The sequence below is a fragment of the Rana temporaria genome, chromosome 6, assembly GCF_905171775.1.
Source record: "Rana temporaria chromosome 6, aRanTem1.1, whole genome shotgun sequence".
In the NCBI taxonomy this organism is placed as follows: Eukaryota; Metazoa; Chordata; class Amphibia; order Anura; family Ranidae; genus Rana; species Rana temporaria.
In genome coordinates this window covers 59,337,561-59,361,609 of record NC_053494.1, presented here as the reverse complement: position 1 = coordinate 59,361,609, position 24,049 = coordinate 59,337,561, and the positions used below count along the sequence as shown (strand labels likewise).

The window sequence follows — 24,049 nt, the reverse complement described above, 5'->3', positions numbered from 1 at the left end:
GCATAGAGATGACTGGTGACCAAATGGTCACCAGTCATCTCTATGACCGTCGGAGGCCCAGGCGCGATGTGATGACGTCACGCCCGGGTACCCGTAAGTAAACAAACCTCAATTGCGGCTAGTAAGAATGAGATCTGTGAATTTTTTTTCATGATCTCATTCTTTCCAGCCTGGAGGAGAGATGTTGGGTCTCCTTAAGAGGACCTATCGCACACTATTCCTATTACAAGGGATGTTTACATTCCTTGTAATAGGAATAAAAGCGATCAAAATAAATAAATAAGTAAAATAAAAAATAAATACAATTAAAACACCCCTGTCCCCGGTAGCTCGCGCTCAGAAGCGAACGCACGCGTAAGTCCCGCCCACGTATGTAAACGTCGTTCAAACCACACACGTGAGGTGCGTGTGCAACAATTCTAGCACTAGACCTCCTCTATAACTCTAAACTGGTAACCTGTAAAAATGTTAAAGCGTCGCCTATGGAGATTTTTAAGAATCAAATTTTGGCACCATTCCATGAGTGTGCACAATTTTAAAGCATGACATGTTGGGTATCTATTTACTCGGCGTAACATCTTTCATATTTTACACATTGGGCTAACTTTACTGTTTTTTTTATTTTTTAATTAATGAAACCACTTTTTTTACAAAAAAAAGGTGTTTGAAACATTATTGCGCAAATACCGTGCAAGATAAAAAGTTGCAATGACCACCATTTTATTCCCTAGGGTGTCTGCTAAAAAAAACATATAATGTTTGGGGGTTCTGAGTAATTTTCTAGCAAAAGAATGATGATTTGTACATGTAGGAGAGAAGTGCCAGAATGGGCCCGGTATGGAGGTGGGTTTTAAAGCCCGGTATTGAGGTGACTAATAATAATATTAAAAAGATAAACAGAGTAAGCGTAGTCAAAACATAGCCAGAGTTCAGGAATCGGATCAGATAGTCAGCCAAGCCAAATGTCAGAGAGCCAGAGATAAACATAGTAAAACAGCAAGCAGGATCTGGAGCCAGAAGGAACGTCAGCCAAGCAAGTCTTCAACAGGAACGCAGGAGATAGTCTCTGTGATGTTGACCAAGGCGAAGGCAGAGATCAACTGAGCTGGATGGCTTAAGTAGGCAGGACTGACCAGCAGGATATCATTAACAGGTGAGTCACCATGGAAAGATAGGAGCTGGCAATTAGGCGACAGCTGAGTGGCAAGCTCAGAGAAGAAAGGGCTAAGCCCAGCCCTGACAGTACCCCCTTCTCAATGACTCCTCCCCTCGGAGGACCACTGGGCTTGATGGGAAAACATCTATGGAAATCACAGAGGAGGACAGAGGCAGGTACGTCCGAGGATGAGACCCAAGAGCGTTCCTCCGGACCATACCCTTTCCAATGCATCAGGTACTGTATGTGCCCCACGGAACCTATGGGAGTCAACAATAGACTGTACTTCATACTCCTTAAGGTTCTCAACCTGTATAGGGCGAGGACGTGGCACAGAGGTGGTAAAGCGGTTGCAGACCAAAGGTTTCAATAAGGAGACATAAAACATATTTGAGATGCGCATACTAGAAGGAATGTCCAACTCGTAAGCCACTGGATTTATCCTGTGAAGGATACGGAAAGGCCCAATAAAACGAGGTGTGAAATTCAGAGAAGGGACACAAAGTCAGAGGTTGTGAGGTGACAGCCAGACCCTGTCCCCAACCTGGTAGGAGGGTGCAGGCAGGCGTCTGCGGTCAGCATGAAGTCTGTACCTATTGTTAGAATGTTGCAAAGCCTCCTGGACTTGTGCCCAAGTGGAATAAAGACCACAGAGATGCTCTTCTAATGCAGAAATCCTCCTCGGAACAAATGAGTCAGGAAACATGGAGGGTTAGAAACCATAGTTCACCATAAACGGGGACAATCGGAAGCAGAGTTCAAGGCACTATTGTGAGCTAACTCCGCCCATGGTAAGAGTTCTGACCAGTTGTTATAGTGGTCAAAAATATAGCAACGTAGGAATTGCTTCAAGAAATGATTGGCTCGTTCTTCGGCCCCATTAGACTGCGGGTGATACGCAGAGGAAAAAGCAAGCTGAATTATCAACTGTGCACAAAAGGCTCGCCAGAAGCGGGATATAAACTGACTACCCCTGACCGAGACAATCACCTTAGGTAGCCCATGTAAGCGACAGATCTCCTGAGCAAAAATGGAAGCCAGTTCCTTAGAAGTGGACAATTTTTTAAATGGAATACAATGAGACATTTTCGAGAACCGGTCAACCACCACAAGGATAACTGTAATACAAAGGAAAAAAGACTGCGCCAAACAAAGATAAAAATAACATCAATAAAGATCAGAGGCAGCAATTAAATGGGATAAACACAAATAACATAATACAAATAAAAACTGTGCCAATGAGAAGAACTAGCAACCAAGTGCCAATATTAAATTTACAAAGAGTAAAGTCCTTGAACCCCAATAGTAATGAACAATAGGGGTATAAAAAGTAAAGTCTCAAATGTGTAGAGTGGATCACATCAGAACCCACAAAAAAATAAACAGCACCACCGTGAATATGACTTCTGTGAGGAAACCACCACCTTATGGAAAGCCGCTTACCGGAACTACCAGATTCATAGGCATATGAATATAAACTCCATCCACGGTCTGAGACACCGGATTAACAGGGAATCCAATGGGCAGATATCCAAAGGTAAGCTCACTTGCTTATAGATAAAAGGTCCTCCGTACATGGATATAGAAAGAAACGGACCATAGTGTGATTCCGTAAAAAATTTAATAAAAGCAAAGAAGAAACGTACTTACAAACATGAAGCGTTTTCAAGCATATAAAAACAGATGCCGGCCGGCACTATAGGAGCCCTTCCTCCTTCCGTTGAGCACGGTAATGTCGGTGTACGCCGTCCCAGACGCATTTCGTCATCAACAGACGTTCTCAATGGGGATGGGCGATACACTGATTCACCGCATTATAACAAGACCTCGTTCTGATGTGCAAGGAAGTAGCTAACTGAAAACGCCATGATGGTTTTGGGAAAAACAGCGTACCAGACTATGACAATGCCAGAACAACTCGCCATCGAACAAATAAAACATAACCAATAAGACAAAAAAGACCTTATTGGATTGAAGCTGCAAAAAAAATTATATTACATTAATCCTTACAAAAAAACGTGTTTTCCAACCCCATATCTTGGAAAGGATTATACGACCAAAAATGTTTTCCAGGCTATAGCGGGTCAACTTAGGAGCAAAAATAGTGGCAACCAACGACCCCTGCTGGAAGCTTAATAAATTATCTATATTATTATCTCATATAGAATAAGGTTAGATCTGTACTGGCCAGCAAAGGCCCGCCTATGTAGGGAGATGTTAAACTAGCAAACAGTCCTCCTACTGCTGGGACAGTAATGAATAACTCTTAGGCTTATAATGATTTATAATAATGGTGAATTAAACCTAAGCCAAAAAGGCCACCGATTATCAATGTGAAATCAATCACAATGTAATTGAAGTGACTAAATACGTGAAATAACAATAAAAAACTAATTTAGATTATTATACCTAATAACCCATTAACCCATTAAAGGTGCAAACATACTCCCAAAAATATGATTTTTTTGAGTGAATATATATTGAAAATGTACATCATTAAAAATATATGTGCTAAATTATGTGAAATCTAGTGTGAAAAAAATAAAAATCTAAAAATATCTATCCAAAAAATTATTATAGATAAATAAGGAAAAATAGCAATAAAAAATTATTTGTAAATTAAACAAAAGAACTGACCATAATGAAAAAAGCCCATCCTTGCATGACACAACAAGTACACAGAAAAAACAACAAAAGGACATCAGGCATTGTTAAAGTGGTTGTAAACCCACTTTTTCACTTTTACCTACAGGTAAGCCTATAACAAGGCTTACCTGTAGGTATAAAGAATATCTCCTAAACCTGTACGGTTTAGGAGATATTCCCCTCGCAATGCGGGCGGCGCATGCGCAGGGGGGAATCCACGGCGAAAGGACCGGCATCCGCCGGACCCTGCCGATTTTAAATCTCCCGCACGCACACGCGGGAGTGACGTCATCGCCGCTCCAGCCAATCACAGCGCTGGAGCGGCGATACCTGGAAGACACGCCGGAGCAAAATGACATCCTGCTCGGCGTGGACCAGGTAAGTGGTGGTCACCTCGTTCCCAGGTAAGTATTTCATAATCGGCTAGTATGCGGTGCATACTAGCCGATTATGCCTTTTGCCTTGCAGGTTTGAAAAAAAGTTTATGCGGTTTACAACCGCTTTAATAAATGCATTTACATCGGTATCAATGTTTAGGCCGTACGGAGTGTAAGTCTTAAGTCGGTATATCCAAGCCATTTCAAGCTTGGATATCTCCCTAACCAAAGAACCCCCCCTCCAATGAGGTCTAAACTTATCTATTCCAAGAAATAGAGTGTTAGACGGATCTCGGTTGTGTACTGTAAGATAATGTTTGGATACTGAGTGTTTTTTAAACCCTGTAATGATGTTCGTGATGTGCTTGTTTAAACAAACCTGGAGTGGACGTTTAGTCCGGCCCACATACTGTAGGCCACAAGAGCACTGCAGCATATAGACCACCCCCTCAGTGGCACAAGTAATAAAGGGTTTAATACTTTGATACCCCTATGTTGAATAGAGTAGGACGTAACAAATGGAACACCTAAAGGGAATTGGTTACGATCCTCGGGTCTCCTTTCAATCAGTAGGTCTTCCCTCACAGTGGTTGTCACAGAGTGTTGGCCTGGGAGTTGGGTAACTCCACAATGAAATTCATAGACTGGTGGGTCCAGGGCCTCTCTAGATTGGGTATGGGGTTGTAGGAGGCCCACTGGAAGGTGTCGTGGAGTCTTACTCTGAGCACACATGGAACAGGCAGCTACGAAGATGATTACATCAGCACGTAGACTAGGCCACGAGAATTGTTGGGAAATGGCCCAAAAGAGTTGATCCTTCCCAGGCAGGCCCGTCGGAACCCGACAGGCAAACCAAACAACTGCTTGGGGCCCCGAGCTGGCCAGGGGCCCCAGCAGGGCGGGCCCTTGCCGCACCGCTGCTTCCTCCTGCAGTCCGGTCGGCCGCGCGGAACACGAGATTCAGTTTCCTGTTCCCGGCTGGACTGACAGGAAGTGCACACACTGAGTGCTCTGTGCTCACTTCCTTTCAGTCCGGCCGGCCAGGAACAACAACAAACTGAATCTCCTGCCGGCTGCCGCGCGGTACAAGGTACTGTAGGGAGGGGGGTTAAAAAGAACGGGGGGGGGGACAAATCAAATACCATAGATTTCTTCCCATTCTCTTTACCATCCCATTTCCATTGTATAGCTTCTTTTTTGAATCAGGTCATATTTATTAAAGCTTTTTGTAAAAATGTACAAAGCAGAGAAAAGACTCTACAATAGACTATACTGTAGAGTCTTTTCTCTGCATTGTACATTTTTGCAAAAAGCTTTAATAAATATGACCTGATTCAAAAAAGAAGCTATACAATGGAAATGGGATGGTAAAGAGAATGGAAAGAAATCTATGGTAATTGTTTTGTATATATTACCTGATTCAAAAAAGAAGCAAGAAGACCCCTTTCACACTGGAGCGTATTGCAGGCGCTATAATATTAAAAATAGTGCCTGCAAACCGCTCTTAAGAAGCTGCTCAATTGTCTCCAGTGTGAAAGCCCCAGCAGGACGGTAAAAAAAGTGTAAAAAAAAGTCCTGCTAGCCGCATCTTTGGAGAAGCTGCTGCCCATTGAAATCACCGCTGGCAATGCGCTGCTGTAGCAGCGCATTGCGGGCGGTTTTAACTCTTCCTCGGGCGCTAGCAAATCCGCCCATAGCGTCGGTGGTAAAAATAGCGGAGTGTGAAAGGACTCTTAGATGGAAATGGGATGGTAAAGAAAGAAAACGGAAAGAAAGCTATGGTTATTGTTTCTACGGTAAATCTTTATTTTTTTGCTCTCCTCATTAGATGTCATTAGAAATACTGTGTCCACTGTACAAGATGTTTATCCTAGTATCCATAATTTATATGCTCAGCCATATTGGTGCTTTAAGACCTTATTGTTTACTGCCACAATGCTTTCATGTTGGTGTGTACGTAACCCTCCTATTTTGGTTGTTCCAGAGTGGAACAACCAAAATAGGAGGGTTACGTACACTGTGGTACACACCAACATGAAAGCATCATGTGGCAGTAAACAATGAGATCTTAAAGCACCCATATGGCTGGGCATATAATGGATAAGGGATAAACATCTTGTACAGTGGACACAGTATATCTACCAGTGGCGGTGCATCCATAGAGGGCGCAGGAACGCCGCCCCCTCTCTCTCCTGCACCGCCACTGATCAACAATACATAGATTCATGCATTGCATGAATCCATGTATTGTAGCTGCCGCCCACTATTCAGATGGCCAGCCCCCTGGTGAGCGCCCGCCATCTGAATAATGGCAGCTGGTTGGCTTTGGAAGTGCCTATCAGAGCCAGCAGCTCATGGGCACAGTGGCGACAATTGATGGGCACAGTGGCGACAATTGATGGGCACACTGGCTACAATTGATGGGCACAGTGGCTACAATTGATGGGCACAGTGGTGACAATTGATGGCATGGCACAGTGGCTGTGTTTGATTAGACAGTGGCTGCGATTGGCATGGCACAGTGGTGACAATTGATGGGCACAGTGGTGACAATTGATGGGCACAGTGGCGACAATTGATGGGCACAGAGGCGACAATTGATGGCATGGCATAGTGGCTGCGTTTAATGGCACGTCGGCTGTGTTTGGCATGGCACAGTGGTGACAATTGATGGGCACAGTGGTGACAATTGATGGCACAGTGACTGTTTGATTGCATGGCACAGTGGCGACAATTAATGGGCACAGTGAGTGGTGGCAATTTATGGCACAGTGGCTGCATTTGATGGCATGGCACAGTGTGGGTGAACTTACATCGCTATGTATCGCTATGCTGTGTTTCTTGTAGGCTTTGCGTGCGTGCATGGGGGGGCCTCCATGTCCATTTTGCTTGGGGCCCCCAAATTCCTTCAAACGGCCCTGTTCCCAGGGTGGCCAGCAGCCTTGGGAGAATGGTAAGTCTGGAGCACGGCAGTACGGAGACTCACTGGGACAAAGCAGCGGTCACAAGGTTTCTTAGGAGGAGCATGGGCCTGAGCAGCAAGAATTTTGTCACCCAAAAGAGAAGTGAGACTTGTGCGAACCGTAGCCTGAATACGATCAGGAGAACTCCATTTTGGAAGTGGAGAAAAGATGTCGTGACAAAGCGTCAGCCCTTACATTCTTAGTACTAGGTAAAAATGAGACAATGTAATTGACAAGAAAAGAGCCCATCGCGCCTTTCTGGGAAAGAGGTGTTTAGCCTCAGACAAGGATGTTAGATTCTTATGGTCAGTAAGAATGAGAACCGGCACAGTGGTACCTTCGAGGAGATGTCTTTATTCTTTCAGGGCTAAAATGATCGCTAACAGCTCTCTGTCACCAATCTCGTAATTGCACTCTGCAGGTGACAATTTCTTGGAAAAGTGGCCACATGGATGAATAGCGCTCTCGGAGCTAGGACATTTATACAGAAAGGCGCCAACGCCAGCCTCAGTAGCATCAACCTCAAGTATAAAAGGCAATGTAGGATCAGGATGTGCCAACACAGGAGCAGAAACAAAGGCAGCCTTGAGACTCTCAAAGGTCTTTCCCAGTGTTAGTGTTTTTTTTAAATTGGGGGATAGTTATTATAGCAAAACATAAAAAACAAAACATTTTTGGTTTTTAAAAATTTCTCAACATAAGAATACTACACTGACGTAATGTTAGCAAATGTAACCCAGGTGAAACATACCAGTTTTTTTAACCACTTCCGCCCCAGAAGATTTTACCCCCTTCCTGACCAGAGCACTTTTTACAATTTGCCACTGCGTCGCTTTAACTGACAATTGCGCGCTCATGCAATGTTCGACCCAAACAAAATTTACGTCCTTTTTTTCCCACAAATAGAGCTTGCTTTTGGCGGTATTTGATCACCTCTGCAGTTTTTTTTTTTTTTTTTTGCGCTATAAACAAAACAAGCGACAATTTCGAAATAAAAAATATACATTGTCCTTCATTTTTAATAATACAATGATTGTATATTGTGACAGGTTACCTCAGACTATGCAAGGGATGGTCATGGACAATTTTCTGAGGATATGATTTTGTGGTCCTTTTTCCTTTTATAAATGTTCTCAATGTATGGTCAGTTGGGTGCTTGGGTTTATTTAGGTTATGGTCCCTTCTTCTTTCCCTTGTCATTTGACACAAATTTCTGACAACATTAATAGGATCTTCCAAGACAAAGAAGTCAGTGCACAGTGTAATAAGGATCAAAGATGAAATGCTTTATTCACTCACAATGGTTGCTTTTTAGCCTAATTATATTATTTTTGATCTACTCTACAAATATTTAGTAATATGGAATGTGTAAAAGGAAGATTCTTTCAATGTCCTATAAAACTTTAATGTGAAAGAATTTCTTGATTGTCATTAGCTTTTTATCTAATTTATTTTTATATGTATGATTTTGTTTTTACAGTCTTGTGTTGAAAAGGTGAAGTAAGATCATTCTTTTCCTTCGTCGTCTTGCACCACAATGGACCATCAAATCACTCAAGATGAGGAAGTGGGATCTTCTCTCCACCTGGTTCCCAGTCCTCAAAGTGAAGCAGTTGCCCATGATTTTGAAGAGCTGACATTGCAATCAGTCCAGCAATTGCCCCCTCTTAAAGAACGTAAAAACGGTAAGGATTTTGGGTACCAAACAATTTCCTAGTGTCTTGAAACCTTACATTTTGTAGAGCTACTTTACAAAGATTACAGTATTGCAATGTTTTTGTGGCCTTTGAATCTATTATTCAGCATTTTATATGCTTTTAGACATGTTGTTGAAGTACAAGTACAGTAAATCTTATACCTTGATTACGTGAAGTGTTGTTATAGAGATTTTAATATTCAAGTCCTACTACACGTGTCAATTCTGCAGAACCTGCTTTTAGTTGTTTAACTTTACTTCCAGGTTAATCCAGGGCTGTGGAGTCGGTAGATAAATGTTCCGACTCCGACTCCTCAGTTTTATGTACTTCCGACTCCCCGACTCCGACTCCTCTGTATTAATATGCAAATGTATTTTATACATTCCTTGAGGGAAAGAAACGCAACCTACCACAGGACTACTGGCTGGGAAGCCAACAGTCTACTGTATTGCACAGTTTAAGCAAAAGACAAACACAATGAAAACAATCAAGTGGCTGGATAGTAGCAGCAGGCATAAACATCAGGAACAGGATCTTTACCAGTTCAAAAATACAAACCACATTATTTGGTTGTTTTAGAACAAAAACAAAGCTTATCAATAATGAACCAAAAACAAAATCTGTAAAACCTAGAAATGGTTTATATTAATCTTGAAATGTAGTTATAGGCTTAGCAAATGCAAATCAATTCAATGTAGCGTTCTAAGGAAGAGAATTGCCTCTGCCAGATCCTCTTTCATAGAGGCTCTTAAAAGTCGGACTTTATTATTTTTAGGGCTGAAAATAATCTTTTGACACTGACTTGGGTGGGTGGCATTGCAGTAACTATTCTGGCCACATCACTAACGATCTCTGGATAAACAAGGATGGCTTCTTCAACAGTAAGTTTTGATGAGCGATCATACTTTTCAACTTCTTTTAGTGCTTTATAAAACTCCTGTTGGAATTTTTTTATTTGGACACTTACTGGTTCTCTAACATGTGTTCCCTGTAAAAGCAGAACACAACACTATGGAAAGTATAAGTATTGCAGCTCCTAATTGTGCGTTGCGTGCCATATAGTGAAGCACATGAAAAGCATGCTTCTTCACGGTCACTTAACGTGTTCGTTTTGCAGTTAGTGAGGCACTGCATGCATTGGTCTTTATTCTTACAGTAGAGAAGTCATTAATTATAACTTTTTGTGAATTGGGACATTTAAACTTCTTTTTTTTTTTTTTTTATTACAATCTAAATTTAGTAGGAGTCGGAGTCGGTGCATTGTTTGCCGACTCCAGGTACCCAAAATTTACTCCGACTCCTCGACTCCGACTCCACAGCCCTGTTTAAATCTATGCTGACTGAATTTCAATACCATCAAACATTTGCTTGTTTTCATTTGATAATAAATGGATAGAAGATTTGTACATGAATACTATATTTCCCTCCTATAAAAAAAAATCTGCCCCAAACAGGTTCGTAGCTGTCAGATTATCATATTGTTTACCTCTGCATATATAGGGTAGGCCCCTTTCACATTGATGCAGTGCGGTTTGTCCACATCACAGGTGTAGCGCAGTTCCATTATGTCCCACACACAAAGCCCGCGGGACAGAATAGATCTCTATAGGAAAGCGCAGCTAAACCGCAGGTATATTGTGCTACACCCGATCTAACCACACCACATCAGTATGAAGGGTTTCTATAGTCCCAGTTAGTCATGTATTGTATGGGACTCATAGAGGATGCGGTCCGTTTTGCAAACTGATTGTGGGGTGTTGTTAATTTGACATACACTCTGCAATCAGTTTGGATGGACGGGTTTGCAATTTAGATGCAGTGCCGAATCCACAGCGAATTCGCACTGCATCTAGTGTAAACCCAGGCTTAAGACTTTCAATGTGTCACCTATGGAGATTTTAGGTATCGTAGTTTGTTGCTGTTCCATGGAGGCACGCAATTTTAATGAATGATATGTTATCTATTTGCTTTATCTTATATATTTTACCAAGAAATGTTGTGTTATATTGTGTTTACTTGCACTTAAATTCATTAAGGATATTTTTTTCCTGAAAATTTGCATTTGATAAACTGCTGTGCAAATAGTGACATAAAAAAATTACAACACCCACCATTTCATCCTCCAGGGCCTCTCCTTAAGAAATATGTATAATTTTGAGGGGTTCTAAATAATTTCTAGCAAACAAATGCAAATTTTTACATGTATGAGGGAAATGTCAGAATTGGCATGGGGTGGAGGTAGTTAAAAGCACTAACCAGACAGCTGTTCAGCTTTAACACAGGCTGTTGTAATTTTTATTTCATATGTACTGACTGGCAGCTCTGTAGACCTCCAGCCATGCAGTTTTATTCCCCCTTAGATCATGCTTTGTTCTATAAGTTCCACAACATTGTAGCAACCTGTATCCTGTCATTGTGCTCCTGCGTGGGATGTGTGTGGAAGAACAGCTGGGATAGAACACAGCAAAGTACCAATTACAAGGATGATAAACACTAAATCTTTAATGTAATCTCACATTGATAGCATCCTAATACTTTGAGTTTCTTCATGTGTCAAAGGCCGCATTTGTTGAGTTGGCAGGAAATTTTCTATGATCAAGACCACAAGCAACGTTTATTTCTCACATTTTTGTTTAGCATCCATGATATATTACAGGCCATGATGTCATGCTGATTTGTTGGTTAAGTCAGGGATGATTTCATTGATTTGTTTGGTTTAAATGTTAATCAAAATGCAGGCGAGTATTGCATGTGTGCACATTGTTTACCATCTGTAAAGAAGACTTTGCTTGAAATTGTGTCTCATGTCTGATAAATCAAAAGATGAGGACTGCACTCCTTACAAGCATTAAACTTTAGTAACATCTGGATGTTCATAGTGACAGCGGCATGTAAACCACAGTAGAACGATGATCACCAGCAAACATATATACTTAGTTATTAGTGCCATGTCAAACAGACCAACATTTTCAGGCCATGCAGGATCCCTTCCTCATCATGACATAGTGACAACTTGCAATACAATAAAGCCTGTAAATGTATATGTGAAAATACAGAACCAGATACCCACTCTTGTGACATCATAATGACTTAAAATTATTGTAAAGTCTCAGTTTTTTTTCCTCTAAAAATTACAAACATGTTATACTTACCTGCTCTGTGCAGTGCATTTGCACAGAGCAGCCCGGATCCTCCTCTTCTCGGGTCCCTCTTTGGCACCCCTGGCCCCTCCCTCCCTCCTGTTCAGTGCCCCCACAGCAAGCAGTCTGCTATGGGGGCTACTGAGCTGAGTCACAGCTCCCATGTCTATTTAGACACAGAGCCCCTGTTCGGCCCTGCCCACTCTCTCTCCTGATTCCCGAACTGGCTTTGATTGACCGCAGAGGAAGGCGCTGCTGCTGTGCCTCAGCCAATTAGGGGGAGAGTACCGGAGGGCTGAGGCACTTGTGGACATCGCTTGAGAGAGATGGGGTTTATGTAAGTATTAGGGGGTGCTGAGGGGGCTGCCGCACACAGAAGGTTATTTATCTTCATGCATTAAGATAAAAAACCTTCTGACTTTACAACCACTTTAAATGATATTAAACCCAATACCCAACATTTTATATATTGCAGCTTACCAATCATTAAATGCGGTGGCTGCATCAGTTTTCTTTTTTTTAGGCTTTTTTCTCTCTGTTTTCACCTGGCAACCTGTCTAGTAACACAACTACTGTACTAGAGTGCTCTCACCCTGGATGATGGAGCAGAGGATGCACATTTGGACAGTAGCATTGTTAAGCTGGGGGGAGGAGTGTTAGATGTACTAGCAATTTGAAGCCAAACTTCAGCTAATACTTTATAAGCAAAGAAAAAAAGAGACTGCATTTACAATCATAATTCCATCAAGAGACAGAGCAGCTTACCATATGTTCCAATAAACAACATAAAATAAAACAAAGACGGCACTAAATTTCTGAAATTTTTTATTTACAGATAAATCCAACGACAAAAGTAAAATAAAAAATAGTGAGCCAATTGTGTGTTAAATATAACATATTCCTGTATGCAACCTATGCAGTGATATAATTCCCAAACAGGGCTCTAGCACCACAATATGACAATACATCATATCAGTCAGCAATAGTATAAAATAGTGTATCATAAACTGTGCCTTTAGTATAACGCATGTGCGTATACAGTACTCCAACATCAATCAAGTTTCAAACAATGTGATAGCAAAACACATAAGTGTGCCAAATAATAATGATTTTATTGGAACATATTTTGAACTATTGTATATGAACATGTGTTACACCAGGGCTCAACATTTCAAGTCCTGAGCTACTAGCCAGGCCTCAAGGGTCACTCGCCACCAGTTGCCCCACCCAGCCCGCCCTCCCCTAATTTCGCCCCTAAACACGCCCTCATAAATCTCATGAAATGGCACTTAAATGTTTTATGCAGAATTAAGTTATAAAAATAAATATTAACAACAACTGTATCCATGCCCACCAATGCACGCTGCCTATGCCCACCAAATGCAGCCTTGTGTCCACCAAATGCAGCCTTGTGTCCACCAAATGCAGCCTTGTGTCCACCAAATGCAGCCTTGTGTCCACCAAATGCAGCATTGTGTCCACCAAATGCAGCCCATGTTCAACAAATGCAGTCGGTGTTCACCATGCAGCCCATGTTCAACAAATGCAGCCGGTGTTCACCATGCAGCCCATATCCAACAAATGCAGCCCGTGTCCACCAAATGCAGCCGGTGTTCACCATGCAGTCTGTATCCAACAAATGCAGCCAGTGTCCACCTAATGCAGCCCGTGTCCACCAAAGTTCACCAAATGCAGCCCGTGTCCACCAAATGCAGCCCGTGTCCACCAAATGCAGCCCATGTCCACCAAATGCAGCCCGTGTTTACCAAATGCAGCCCGTGTCCACTATGCAGCCTACCTGGTTCCTGTGTGCAGGGGAGGAGAGTAACAGGAGAGCCGCCCAGGTGATCAGAGCGCAGCACGGGGAACACAGGATAACAGTTTTCATTTTACTTGCCGTGTTCCCGCCGCTCAACGTCATATTCAGCCCCGCCCCCTGGCCGGGGAACTTTGATTGATAGATCACCTGTCACCAGGATTGGACGGGTGATCTGTCTATCAAAGTTCCGGGACCAGGAGGCGGGGCTGGATCTGATAGCGAGCGGCAGGGAACACAGCAATTAAAATGAAAACTGTTATCCTGTGTTCCTTGCGCTGCGCTCTAAACATCCGGGCGGCTCTCTCTCTCTTCCCCCTCTGCGGTCACTGGGAGAAGGACTCCCATAACACACAGGCTGCCGGCGGTGCTCGTCCCCTGGCTCCCAGGCAGCCCTTCCTCACCAGACCTCAAAATCCACTCGCAAAATGCGAGCAGGCGAGTGGATTTTCTGAGGGCTGTGTTAAACTAAACACACCGTTATCTGCCTGCATTGTATAAAAAGCATAGAGATTTAGTGATGATAAACCTCATTGGGATTAAAAAAAAAAAAGGCATGTCATGAAAATGGAAAGGTTTTATTTATAAATATCATTTGTTAATAAAGGGAAGAGAGAGGACCCAGGAAGGCAAAATTATAAGCAGATTTTGCAATTGCAGCTATAATATCATTTTAAATGGAAAAGACAGTTGCACTTTGAAAAGCACATCATTAATTCTTACATTTCACTCTTCCCTCTGCAGTAGCTTTCAGAATATAGTGGCATATTGGTGTTGACACAGTGATACCTCTTGGAATCTTTAATATGGAACTGTACTCTGCCTTTTTTTATATTAAAGAACCCCAATCACCAAATCATGTACAATCTTAAACATAGTAAAGTAACTTAAAAGTGAATTTAGATTTATTTTAATTTACAGCGTTTGTTATAATGATACCTAGTAATCCTGCCATGAAGGTACTTTTTCAGGTTTTTTCTGCTATAGGGTGACAATACTTCATTTATACTAGTTACACTACAGCATTCTTGTCACATCCGCTTTAGGTAGTAACGACAAGTGGCTATATAAATGTTATTGGTGCAAGCATATTCTGCTTTTGTCACCATTAAGAAGCCAGTCCAGATAAAAAAAAAAGAAGCCATTCCAGAACAAGGAAAAGTAGCTGCCACTGAACTGCACGCATGTAGACAGGAAGTTACCAGCAGCACTAAGATGCAAAGATAGTTGAAAAAAACTGAAAACCATATATCTTTATCATACAGTACAGGACACAGGAAGTAATTTATAGACCGTTGATTTATTTCTGTTAACTTCAAGTGATTGGACACTAGCAACAGCTTTACTGGGTCATCTTCTAGTGTCCCCATGTAGCCCTACCTCCATGAGGCTCTAATTTTTTGTTGGTATCCTTGGGTGATGAACACATTCTCCTTTTGAAGACGTTTTTTCTACTATATTTTCATCAGATTTAACTACCTCCGTCAACCGACACATCTATCAAAGTCTGACTGGTTATTGCCTTTATGACACATTAGCAGTTTCCAGATTGGAGACCCACAAGCACACCTAGGGAACCATATCCATACCTTTCAGTTACAGGGATAGACTGTAACATTTGCTTTGGTCCCTGGATCCTGCAGCACCCACCTTGGTGCAACAAGTGTAGTTAGATGTAGGGTGCTGTACAGGTCCAGGGCCATGATCCATCCCTATGACTCCCAGACCCTGAAGACCCCCTGAGGGTATGACACATTATGATGGGTCAACCCTGGATGTGCTATACTGGACAAGAAATGTGGACATGATAAGAAAGAGTTTCACTATACTCTTGGCATTTGTCGCTTACACATCTTGATAGCGCTGTAGTTTACACTACATCTTCATTCTGGAGGACATACCATGAGCTTTGCACATACGCGTTTCATAGGGCACAAGTGTAAGTGGACCTTCACTCTTAAGCAGGGTATACATGCTGAGTTTTCACATGACCTTGCGGATCCCCTTTTAAACATTAACAAAGTTGTTACAGGGATCTCTCTCGCTGTGTTCTTGTACCCCCCACCCTGTCAGAATAAACTGATCAGCGATTGCAGCGACTGGCAAGCACTGATTGAATGCTGGTTTTCCAGTTTGACCATTCAACAGAAGCCAGTTGTTAGACCAGATTCTGTTTAACAGACAGCGGGAACACACATACCGTAAGTTGGGCAGTTCCTGTGGAACCAAATGATTTTTGGTACATGTAGAAATATTTACCTTACAACGAAGCTCCCGACGCGCACTCGGACACCGCCGGGGGTCTGACATGTTCCCATGGCGGTTCTTTCAGGTTCACAGCCTCCGGCGCTGTGAGTGGCCGGAGCCGCTATGACGTCACTACCGCACATGCGTGCAGAATTCCTCCATTCCGGCACGAGCCATCGGACTTTAAACGTGCATGATGTAAGCGGCCACATGAAGGGTGACTATCTCCTAAACCATGCAGGTTTAGGAGATCTTCATTTTACCCACAGCTAAGCCTCATTATAGGCTTACCTGTAGGTAAAAATTACCAAGCGGGCAATACAACCGCTTTAATACACATCCATTCTGTGAGTGTCTTGCAGAGAAATGCTCTCACTTGGCAATGGAGGATTACATGCACTTGGGGGCTGGAACACACACAGTGGTGAGTCCCAGAAGAAACTTCAAGTTTCTCTCAAGCTACTACTTGTTCCCTCTATCTGGATCAAGGTCTAACAACGACATCACTCCAACCCCATAACTCCAGCTCCCTTACAGGCGTGCTGCAAGTAACCTGTTTGAATAAGGCTGAATTCACATCCACCATGTCTGATCTATTCTAGAGGCTATAACCATCTCTTGAATTAAAGAAGGCCATCAACCAAAAGTGCTCTTCTGTCTTGCTTTCCCCTGATAATAATTCTGCCCAAACAATATGATTGCCTGATGCACCTGTTGCAACACAAACCAAAGGTGGTGCAGATTTTCCTGCAGAGGTGCCTTGAGATTTCTTTCCTCTAATATCTAACAACATTTGCTGTTTTTTTTTTCATATTGAGGCAGTACATGCTAGTCTCTGTGCTTAGCACTTCACAGCCCTCATACAATCAAAATTTCCCAAGAAGAGAACCTTCTGCAAAATGCCCTTTCCCACTCTGGATTAGGCAAGTTGGGCAAGGCAAAACCTTCCCTCTCTAAGCCCACAGAAACTTCAAAAAGCCTTCCTCACGCCAATAGGTCACCCCTCCTTATGAAGGTGATGGGGTAGTCTATGGATACATACACCATCTTAAAAAGTAAAAAACTCTTCTCTTTACCTTTTCCAGAAGGTGTACAATGATTCTTAATTGCTTTCTTCTCCTTAGCACCCTAGTTGTTCTCTGTTCTACTCACTTGCAAAAGAACAAGATTCCATAACCCCATTGCCACTTATTATAATAGGTATTTGTCTCCTTTTCAAACTTGCAACCCCTATATAGGTACTCCATTCCTTAAAGGCTTACATACTGCATTGCACAAGATGTATTGGTATGATTATTTTAGTAGTTGGGGCTTCTACGAGGCACCCCCCCCCCCCACACCTACACACACACAGACATTTGTCTAATCCAGGCATCTCCAACCTTGTGGATTGTGGCCAGTGGGGGTAAAAAATGTCCTGGATTCAGTGGGAATAAACAATGCTTTAGGCTTGGTGGTCAGTGGGAGTAAATAAAATTCATAGTCTGTGGTCAGTAGGAGGTTGAATAGTGTCCGTCATTGGTATAGTGGGAAGAATAGTGCTCTTTCATTGGTATTAGTGTGAAGAATAGTGCCCCATTGTTGATATCAGTGAAAGGAATAGTACCCCATTATTTGCATCATTGGGATAAATAGTGCCCCATCTTTGGTGTTGGTGTCAGGAATTATGCCCCATTGTTTGTGTCTGCGGGTGGAATAGTGCCCCAAGGGCCAGATAAAGGCTGGCAAAGCATTGCATGCGGCCCAGCAACCACAGTTTGGAAACCACTGGTCTATTGTATAGTTAAACTTATAGACACAGATGTACAGGAGTCTTTATATCTCTGATGCCAGAGACATTCTTCCTCTCCACATAGAAGATTTAGTAGGTAATTTCCCTCCTATCTACTTTTCCCTGTAAACCTTTTCTTACATACATGAATTACTTCTTGGAATATTTCCATTTGCTGTGTCTGTGAGGTGCTAGTTTGTTCTTAATCCTTGGGATAACCAGTGGGATCACTCAGAGTTTGTGGCTATAGACCTCCAAACACATGAATTCTGTGATCCAAAAACCTGGCAGCTGCACTTTTTCATACTTCCCTAAGGCTGTGTATACATGCTGTTGGAAGTGTTGTTTTTCTTGTTTTGTTTTTCTTGATATATTACAGTCTAAGTACTAACGTCTCTTCAGACACCCTCTTCAGCATGACAATGTTGTCTATGTCTGATTCATCAACATCTTTTTAGAAGATGTTTTTTTTTCTTACTCTTCTGCTTCATTTCATTGGAGGTACCATCTCTAATCCCCTCTACTCCAGGAGGTTGTTTACACAACCTGGAACCTGACTACCCTGTTCTGCCATGATTTTACTTCCCTGGCTTAACCCTCAGTCCTTGTCCTGAGCTTCAACACAATTGTTTCCATGCCTTTCCAATGGCTGATGGTCGCCAACTACTGTTTCCAGGATAAGGTGTTTCATCTCTTCTCCTCCATCCATGAAAATGTAATCAAAGGTAGTTTAAATCCCCCTGTTCCTGGGGGTTTTGGATGGTTCCCCTTCCTTTTTGAACCTATGGACCAGAGCAGCTTTTGACACTTGCCTACTAAACGCAACCATCCTCATTAGCGTGTGCCGATCTCGGTTTGATCAGATGTTTCGGAGGCCAGAGGACCCCAGCTCTCATCATAAAGCGGACCTGTCGCAGCCCATGCTATCACAATGGATGTTGTTCATCCCTTGTGATAGCAATAAAGTTGATAAAAAAAGGGACAGTGTAAAAAAGTTTTAAGTAAAATAATAGAAAAAAACGAAAACTAAAGAACCCATTCAGTTTAAAAAAATAAATAAATGAGATGTTTATAGTGTATAGATAGAAAAATCATTATTAACCACTTAAGCCCCGGACCAATACGCTGTCTAAAGACCCAAGGTGTTTTTACAATTTGTCACTGCGCTGCTTTAACTGGTAATTGCGCGGTCATGCAATGTTGTACCGAAACGAAATTTGCATCCTTTTCTTCCCACAAATAGAGCTTTCTTTTGATGGTATTTGATTGCCTATGCGATTTTTATTTTTTGCGATATAAACGGAAAAAGACCGAAAATTTTGAAAACAAAAGATTTTTCTTATAACAAAAAGTAAAAAATATCGAATAAACTAAATTTTAGTCAAACATTTAGGCCAAAATGTATTCAGCCACATGTCTTTTGTAAAAAAAATCGCAATAAGCGTATATTTATTGGTTTTCGCAAAAATTATAGCGTCTACAAACTAGGGTACATTTTCTGGAATTTACACAACTTTTATTTTATGACTGCCTATCTCATTTCTTGAGGTGCTAAAATGGCAAGGCAGTACAAAACCCCCCCCAAATGACCCCATTTTGGAAAGTAGACACCCCAGGGAAACTGCTGAGAGGCATGTTGAGTCCATTGAAATATTTTTTTTTTTTGTCCCAAGTGATTGAATAATGACAAAAAAATAAAAATAAAAAAAAAATTACAAAAAGTTGTCACTAAATGATATATTGCTCACACATGCCATGGTTATATGTGGAATTGCACCCCAAAATACATTCTGCTGCTTCTTCTGAGTACGGGGATACCACATGTGTGGGACTTTTTGGGAGCCTAGCCACGTACGGGACCCCGAAAACCAAGCACCGCCTTCAGCATTTCTAAGGGCGCAAATTTTTGATTTCACTCCTCACTACCTATCACAGTTTCGAAGGCCATAAAATGCCAAAATAGCACAAAACCCCCCCAAATGACCCCATTTTGGAAAGTAGACACCCAAAGCTATTTGCTGAGAGGCATGTCGAGTCCATGGAATATTTTATATTTTGACACAAGTTGCGGGAAATATGACAAACTGATTTTTTTTTGCACAAAGTTGTCACTAAATGATATATTTCTCACACATGCCATGGTTATATGTGGAATTGCACCCCAAAATACATTCTGCTGCTTCTCCTGAGTACGGGGAGACCACATGTGTGGGACCTTTTTGGAGCCTAGCCGCGTACGGGACCCCGAAAACCAATCACCACCTTCAAGATTTCTAAGGGCATAAATTTTTGATTTCACTCCTCACTACCTATCATAGTTTTGAAGGCCATACAATGCCAAGATGGCACACAACCCCCCCAAATGACCCCATTTTGGAAAGAAGACACCCCAAGCTATTTGCTGAGAGGCATGTTGAGTCCATGGAATATTTAATTTTTTTTGCCCCAAGTGATTGAATATTAACCAAATAAATAAATAAAAAATAAATTACAAAACGTTGTCACTAAATGATATATTTCTCACACATGCCATGGATATATGTGGTATTGCACCCCAAAATACATTCTGCTGCTTCTCCTGAGTACGGGGATACCACATGTGTGGGACTTTTTGGGAGCTTAGCCGCGTACGGGACCCCGAAAACCAATCACCACCTTCAAAGATTTCTAAGGACATACATTTTTGATTTCACTCACACAAATCTTGAAGGCGGTGATTGGTTTTCGGGGTCCCGTACTTGGCTAGGCTCCCAAAAAGTCCCACACATGTGGTATCCTCCGTACTCAGGAGAAGCAGCAGAATGTATTTTGGGGTGCAATTCCACATATAACCATGGCATGTGTGAGAAATATATCATTTAGTGACAACGTTTGTAATTTTTTATTTTTTTGGTCAATATTCAATCACTTGGGGCAAAAAAATGTAATATTCCATGGACTTAACATGCCTCTCAGCAAATAGCTTGGGTGTCTTCTTTACAAAATGGGGTCATTTGGGGGGGTTGTGTGCCATCTTGGCATTTTATGGCCTTCAAAACTATGATAGGTAGTGAGGAGTGAAATCAAAAATGTATGCCCTTAGAAATCTTGAAGATGGTGATTGGTTTTCGGGGCCCCGTACGTGGCTAGGCTCCAAAAAGTCCCACACATGTGGTATCCCCGTACTCAGGAGAAGCAGCAGAATGTATTTTGGGGTGCAATTCCACATATAACCATGGCATGTGTGAGAAAATATATCATTTAGTGACAACTTTGTGCAAAAAAAAATCAGTTTATCATATTCCCGCAACTTGTGTCAAAATATAAAATATTCCATGGACTCGACATCCCTCTCAGAAAATAGCTTGGGGTGTCTACTTTCCAAAATGGGGTCATTTGGGGGGTTTTTGTGCTATTTTGGCATTTTATGGCCTTCGAAACTGTGATAGGTAGTGAGGAGTGAAATCAAAAATTTACACCCTTAGAAAGCCTGAAGGCGGTGATTGTTTTTTGGGGTCCCGTATGCGGCTAGGCTCCCAAAAAGTCTCACACATGTGGTAGCCCCGTACTCAGGAGAAGCAGCAGAATGTATTTTGGGGTGTAATTCCACATATGGGGGGAGTATGTTTTGCGCGTGGGTGTAAGCGTTACTGGCACTAACTAGCTACCTAGCGGCACCAGCGACACTAATACAGCGATCAGAAAAATGATCGCTTAGTGATGCTGGCAATAGGGGGGTGAAAGGGTTAACTCTAGGGGCAATCAGGGGTTAAAACCTTTATTAGAAAATGTATGGGGGGTACCTAACGCTATAAAAACTAGCGGGCGAACCTCAAAAAATAACTAGCTACCTAGCGGCACTAATACAGCGATCAGAAAAATGATTTGCTTAGTGACGCTGGTAATAGGGGGTAAAAGGGTTAACTCTAGGGCAATCAGGGGTTAAAACCTTTATTAGAAAATGTATGGGGGTACCTAACGCTATAAAAACCTGGCGGGCGAACCTCAAAAAATAACTAGCTACCTAGCGGCACTAGCGACACTAATACAGCGATCAGAAAAAAACGATCGCTTAGTGACGCTGGCAATAGGGGGTGAAAGGGTTAACTCTAGGGGCAATCAGGGTTAAAAACCTTTATTAGAAAATGTATGGGGGTACCTAACGCTATAAAACCTGGCGGGCGAACCTCAAAAATAACTAGCTACCTAGCGGCACCAGCGACACTAATACAGCGATCAGAAAAACGATCGCTTAGTGACGCTGGTGAAAGGGTTAACTAGGGGGTGATCAAGGGGTTAAAAGTGTTAGGTCCAGTGTAGCCCCCTACCCCCCCCCCCCCCCCAATAAAGGTTTTAACCTCTTGATCACCCCTAGTTAACCCTTTCACCCCCCCTTTTGCCAGCGTCACTAAGCGATCGTTTTTCTGATCGCTGTATTAGTGTCGCTCGTGCCACTAGGTAGCTAGTTTTTTTTTTGAGGTTCGCCGCCATGTTTTTATAGCGTTAGGTACCCCCATAAATTTTCTAACGCTATAAAAACATGGCGGCGAACCTCAAAAAAAACCTAGCTACCTAGTGGCACGAGCGACACTAATACAGCGATCAGAAAAACAATCGCTTAGTGACGCTGGCAAAAGGGGGGTGAAAGGGTTAACTAGGGGGTGATCAAGGGGTTAAAAGTGTTAGGTCCAGGGTAGCCCCCTACCCCCCCCCCAATAAAGGTTTTAACCCCTTGATCACCCCCCTAGTTAACCCTTTCACCCCCTTTTGCCAGCGTCACTAAGCGATCGTTTTCTGATCGCTGTATTAGTGTCGCTCGTGCCGCTAGGTAGCTAGTTTTTTTTGAGGTTCGCCGCCATGTTTTTATAGCGTTAGGTACCCCCATAAATTTTCTAACGCTAAAAAAACATGGCGGCGAACCTAAAAAAAAATAGCTACCTAGTGGCACGAGCGACACTAGTACAGCGATCAGAAAAACGATCACTTAGTGACGCTGGCAAAAGGGGGGTGAAAGGGTTAACTAGGGGGTGATCAAGGGGTTAAAAGTGTTAGGTCCAGTGTAGCCCCCCCACCCCCCCCCCCAATAAAGGTTTTAACCCCTTGATCACCCCTAGTTAACCCTTTCACCCCCCTTTTGCCAGCGTCACTAAGCGATCGTTTTTCTGATCGCTGTATTAGTGTCGCTCGTGCCGCTAGGTAGCTAGTTTTTTTTGAGGTTCGCCGCCATGTTTTTATAGCGTTAGGTACCCCCATAAATTTTTCTAACGCTATAAAAACATGGCGGCGAACCTCAAAAAAAACTAGCTACCTAGTGGCACGAGCGACACTAATACAGCGATCAGAAAAACGATCGCTTAGTGACGCTGGAAAAGGGGGTGAAAGGGTTAACTAGGGGGTGATCAAGGGGGTTAAAACCTTTATTGGGGGGGGGGGGGGGCTATCCTGGACCTAACACTAACTGCCTGACACTAACTGCCTGTCACACTGAAACTAAATGCAGTGATCAGTAAATGATCACTGCAATTTAGTGACGGTGTGACAGGGGGGGGGCTGGTGGGGGCAATCGGGGGGTGACCGGGGGGGGGATCGTAAGCCTATGTGTACAGGTGTCAGTGTAGTGCTTGTGTACTCACTGTGTGATGTCTCCGCTCCTCCGCCGGACGAAAATACCGGCGGGAGGAGCGGTGACATCACTTCCTCCTCTGCCTGTGTTTACAATGCAGGCAGAGGAGGGCGGGGGAGGAAAGCTGATGGCTGGGGAGCGATCCGGAGGGGGCGGACAAAACGAACTGCCGCCCCCAGCATCCCGGATCGCTCCTGAAGATTACCGACCCGCGGCCATGTACCGGGGGGGTCCCGATCGGACCCCCACCGCCGTCAAGCAGAGGACGTACAGGTACGTACATGTGCCTGTCCGTGCCATTCTGCTGACGTATATGTACATGAGCAGGTCGGCAAGTGGTTAATACCTTATTTTGCACTTATGTGTGCTGATTTCACCACAATCTTTAAGCCTCATCACGTGTGGGCTCAGTAAGTACCTGCTGTTGGGTGGGGCAGAGTGATGTGGACCCTTGACAGATGATTAAAACACATAACCACTGCCTCCTTTTGGTACCTTGTTGAGTAAAAAAATGACATAAAGACAGGTGCAGCACCTGTTAGGGAACAGAAGAACTTTTAAATCAATAATGATGCAGATATAAAATATGGCTCATTGAGGCTTGTCATGTCTGAAGTGCAAAGTTGCAATTGAA

At 42.8% G+C, this 24,049-nt stretch overlaps 1 protein-coding gene across 5 annotated transcripts in view; it reads left to right on the top strand.

Moving 5' to 3' along the window:
* Positions 1 to 24,049, top strand: part of MRTFB (myocardin related transcription factor B) — a 453,672-nt gene that overhangs the window by 210,513 nt on the left and 219,110 nt on the right. For all 5 annotated transcript variants that reach the window (XM_040356880.1, XM_040356879.1, XM_040356881.1 and 2 more), the window contains one exon: positions 8,623 to 8,827. In XM_040356880.1, coding sequence (XP_040212814.1) covers positions 8,680 to 8,827 — 148 coding nt within the window. In that variant the 5' untranslated portion in view covers positions 8,623 to 8,679. The remainder of the gene's footprint in view (positions 1 to 8,622; positions 8,828 to 24,049) is intronic.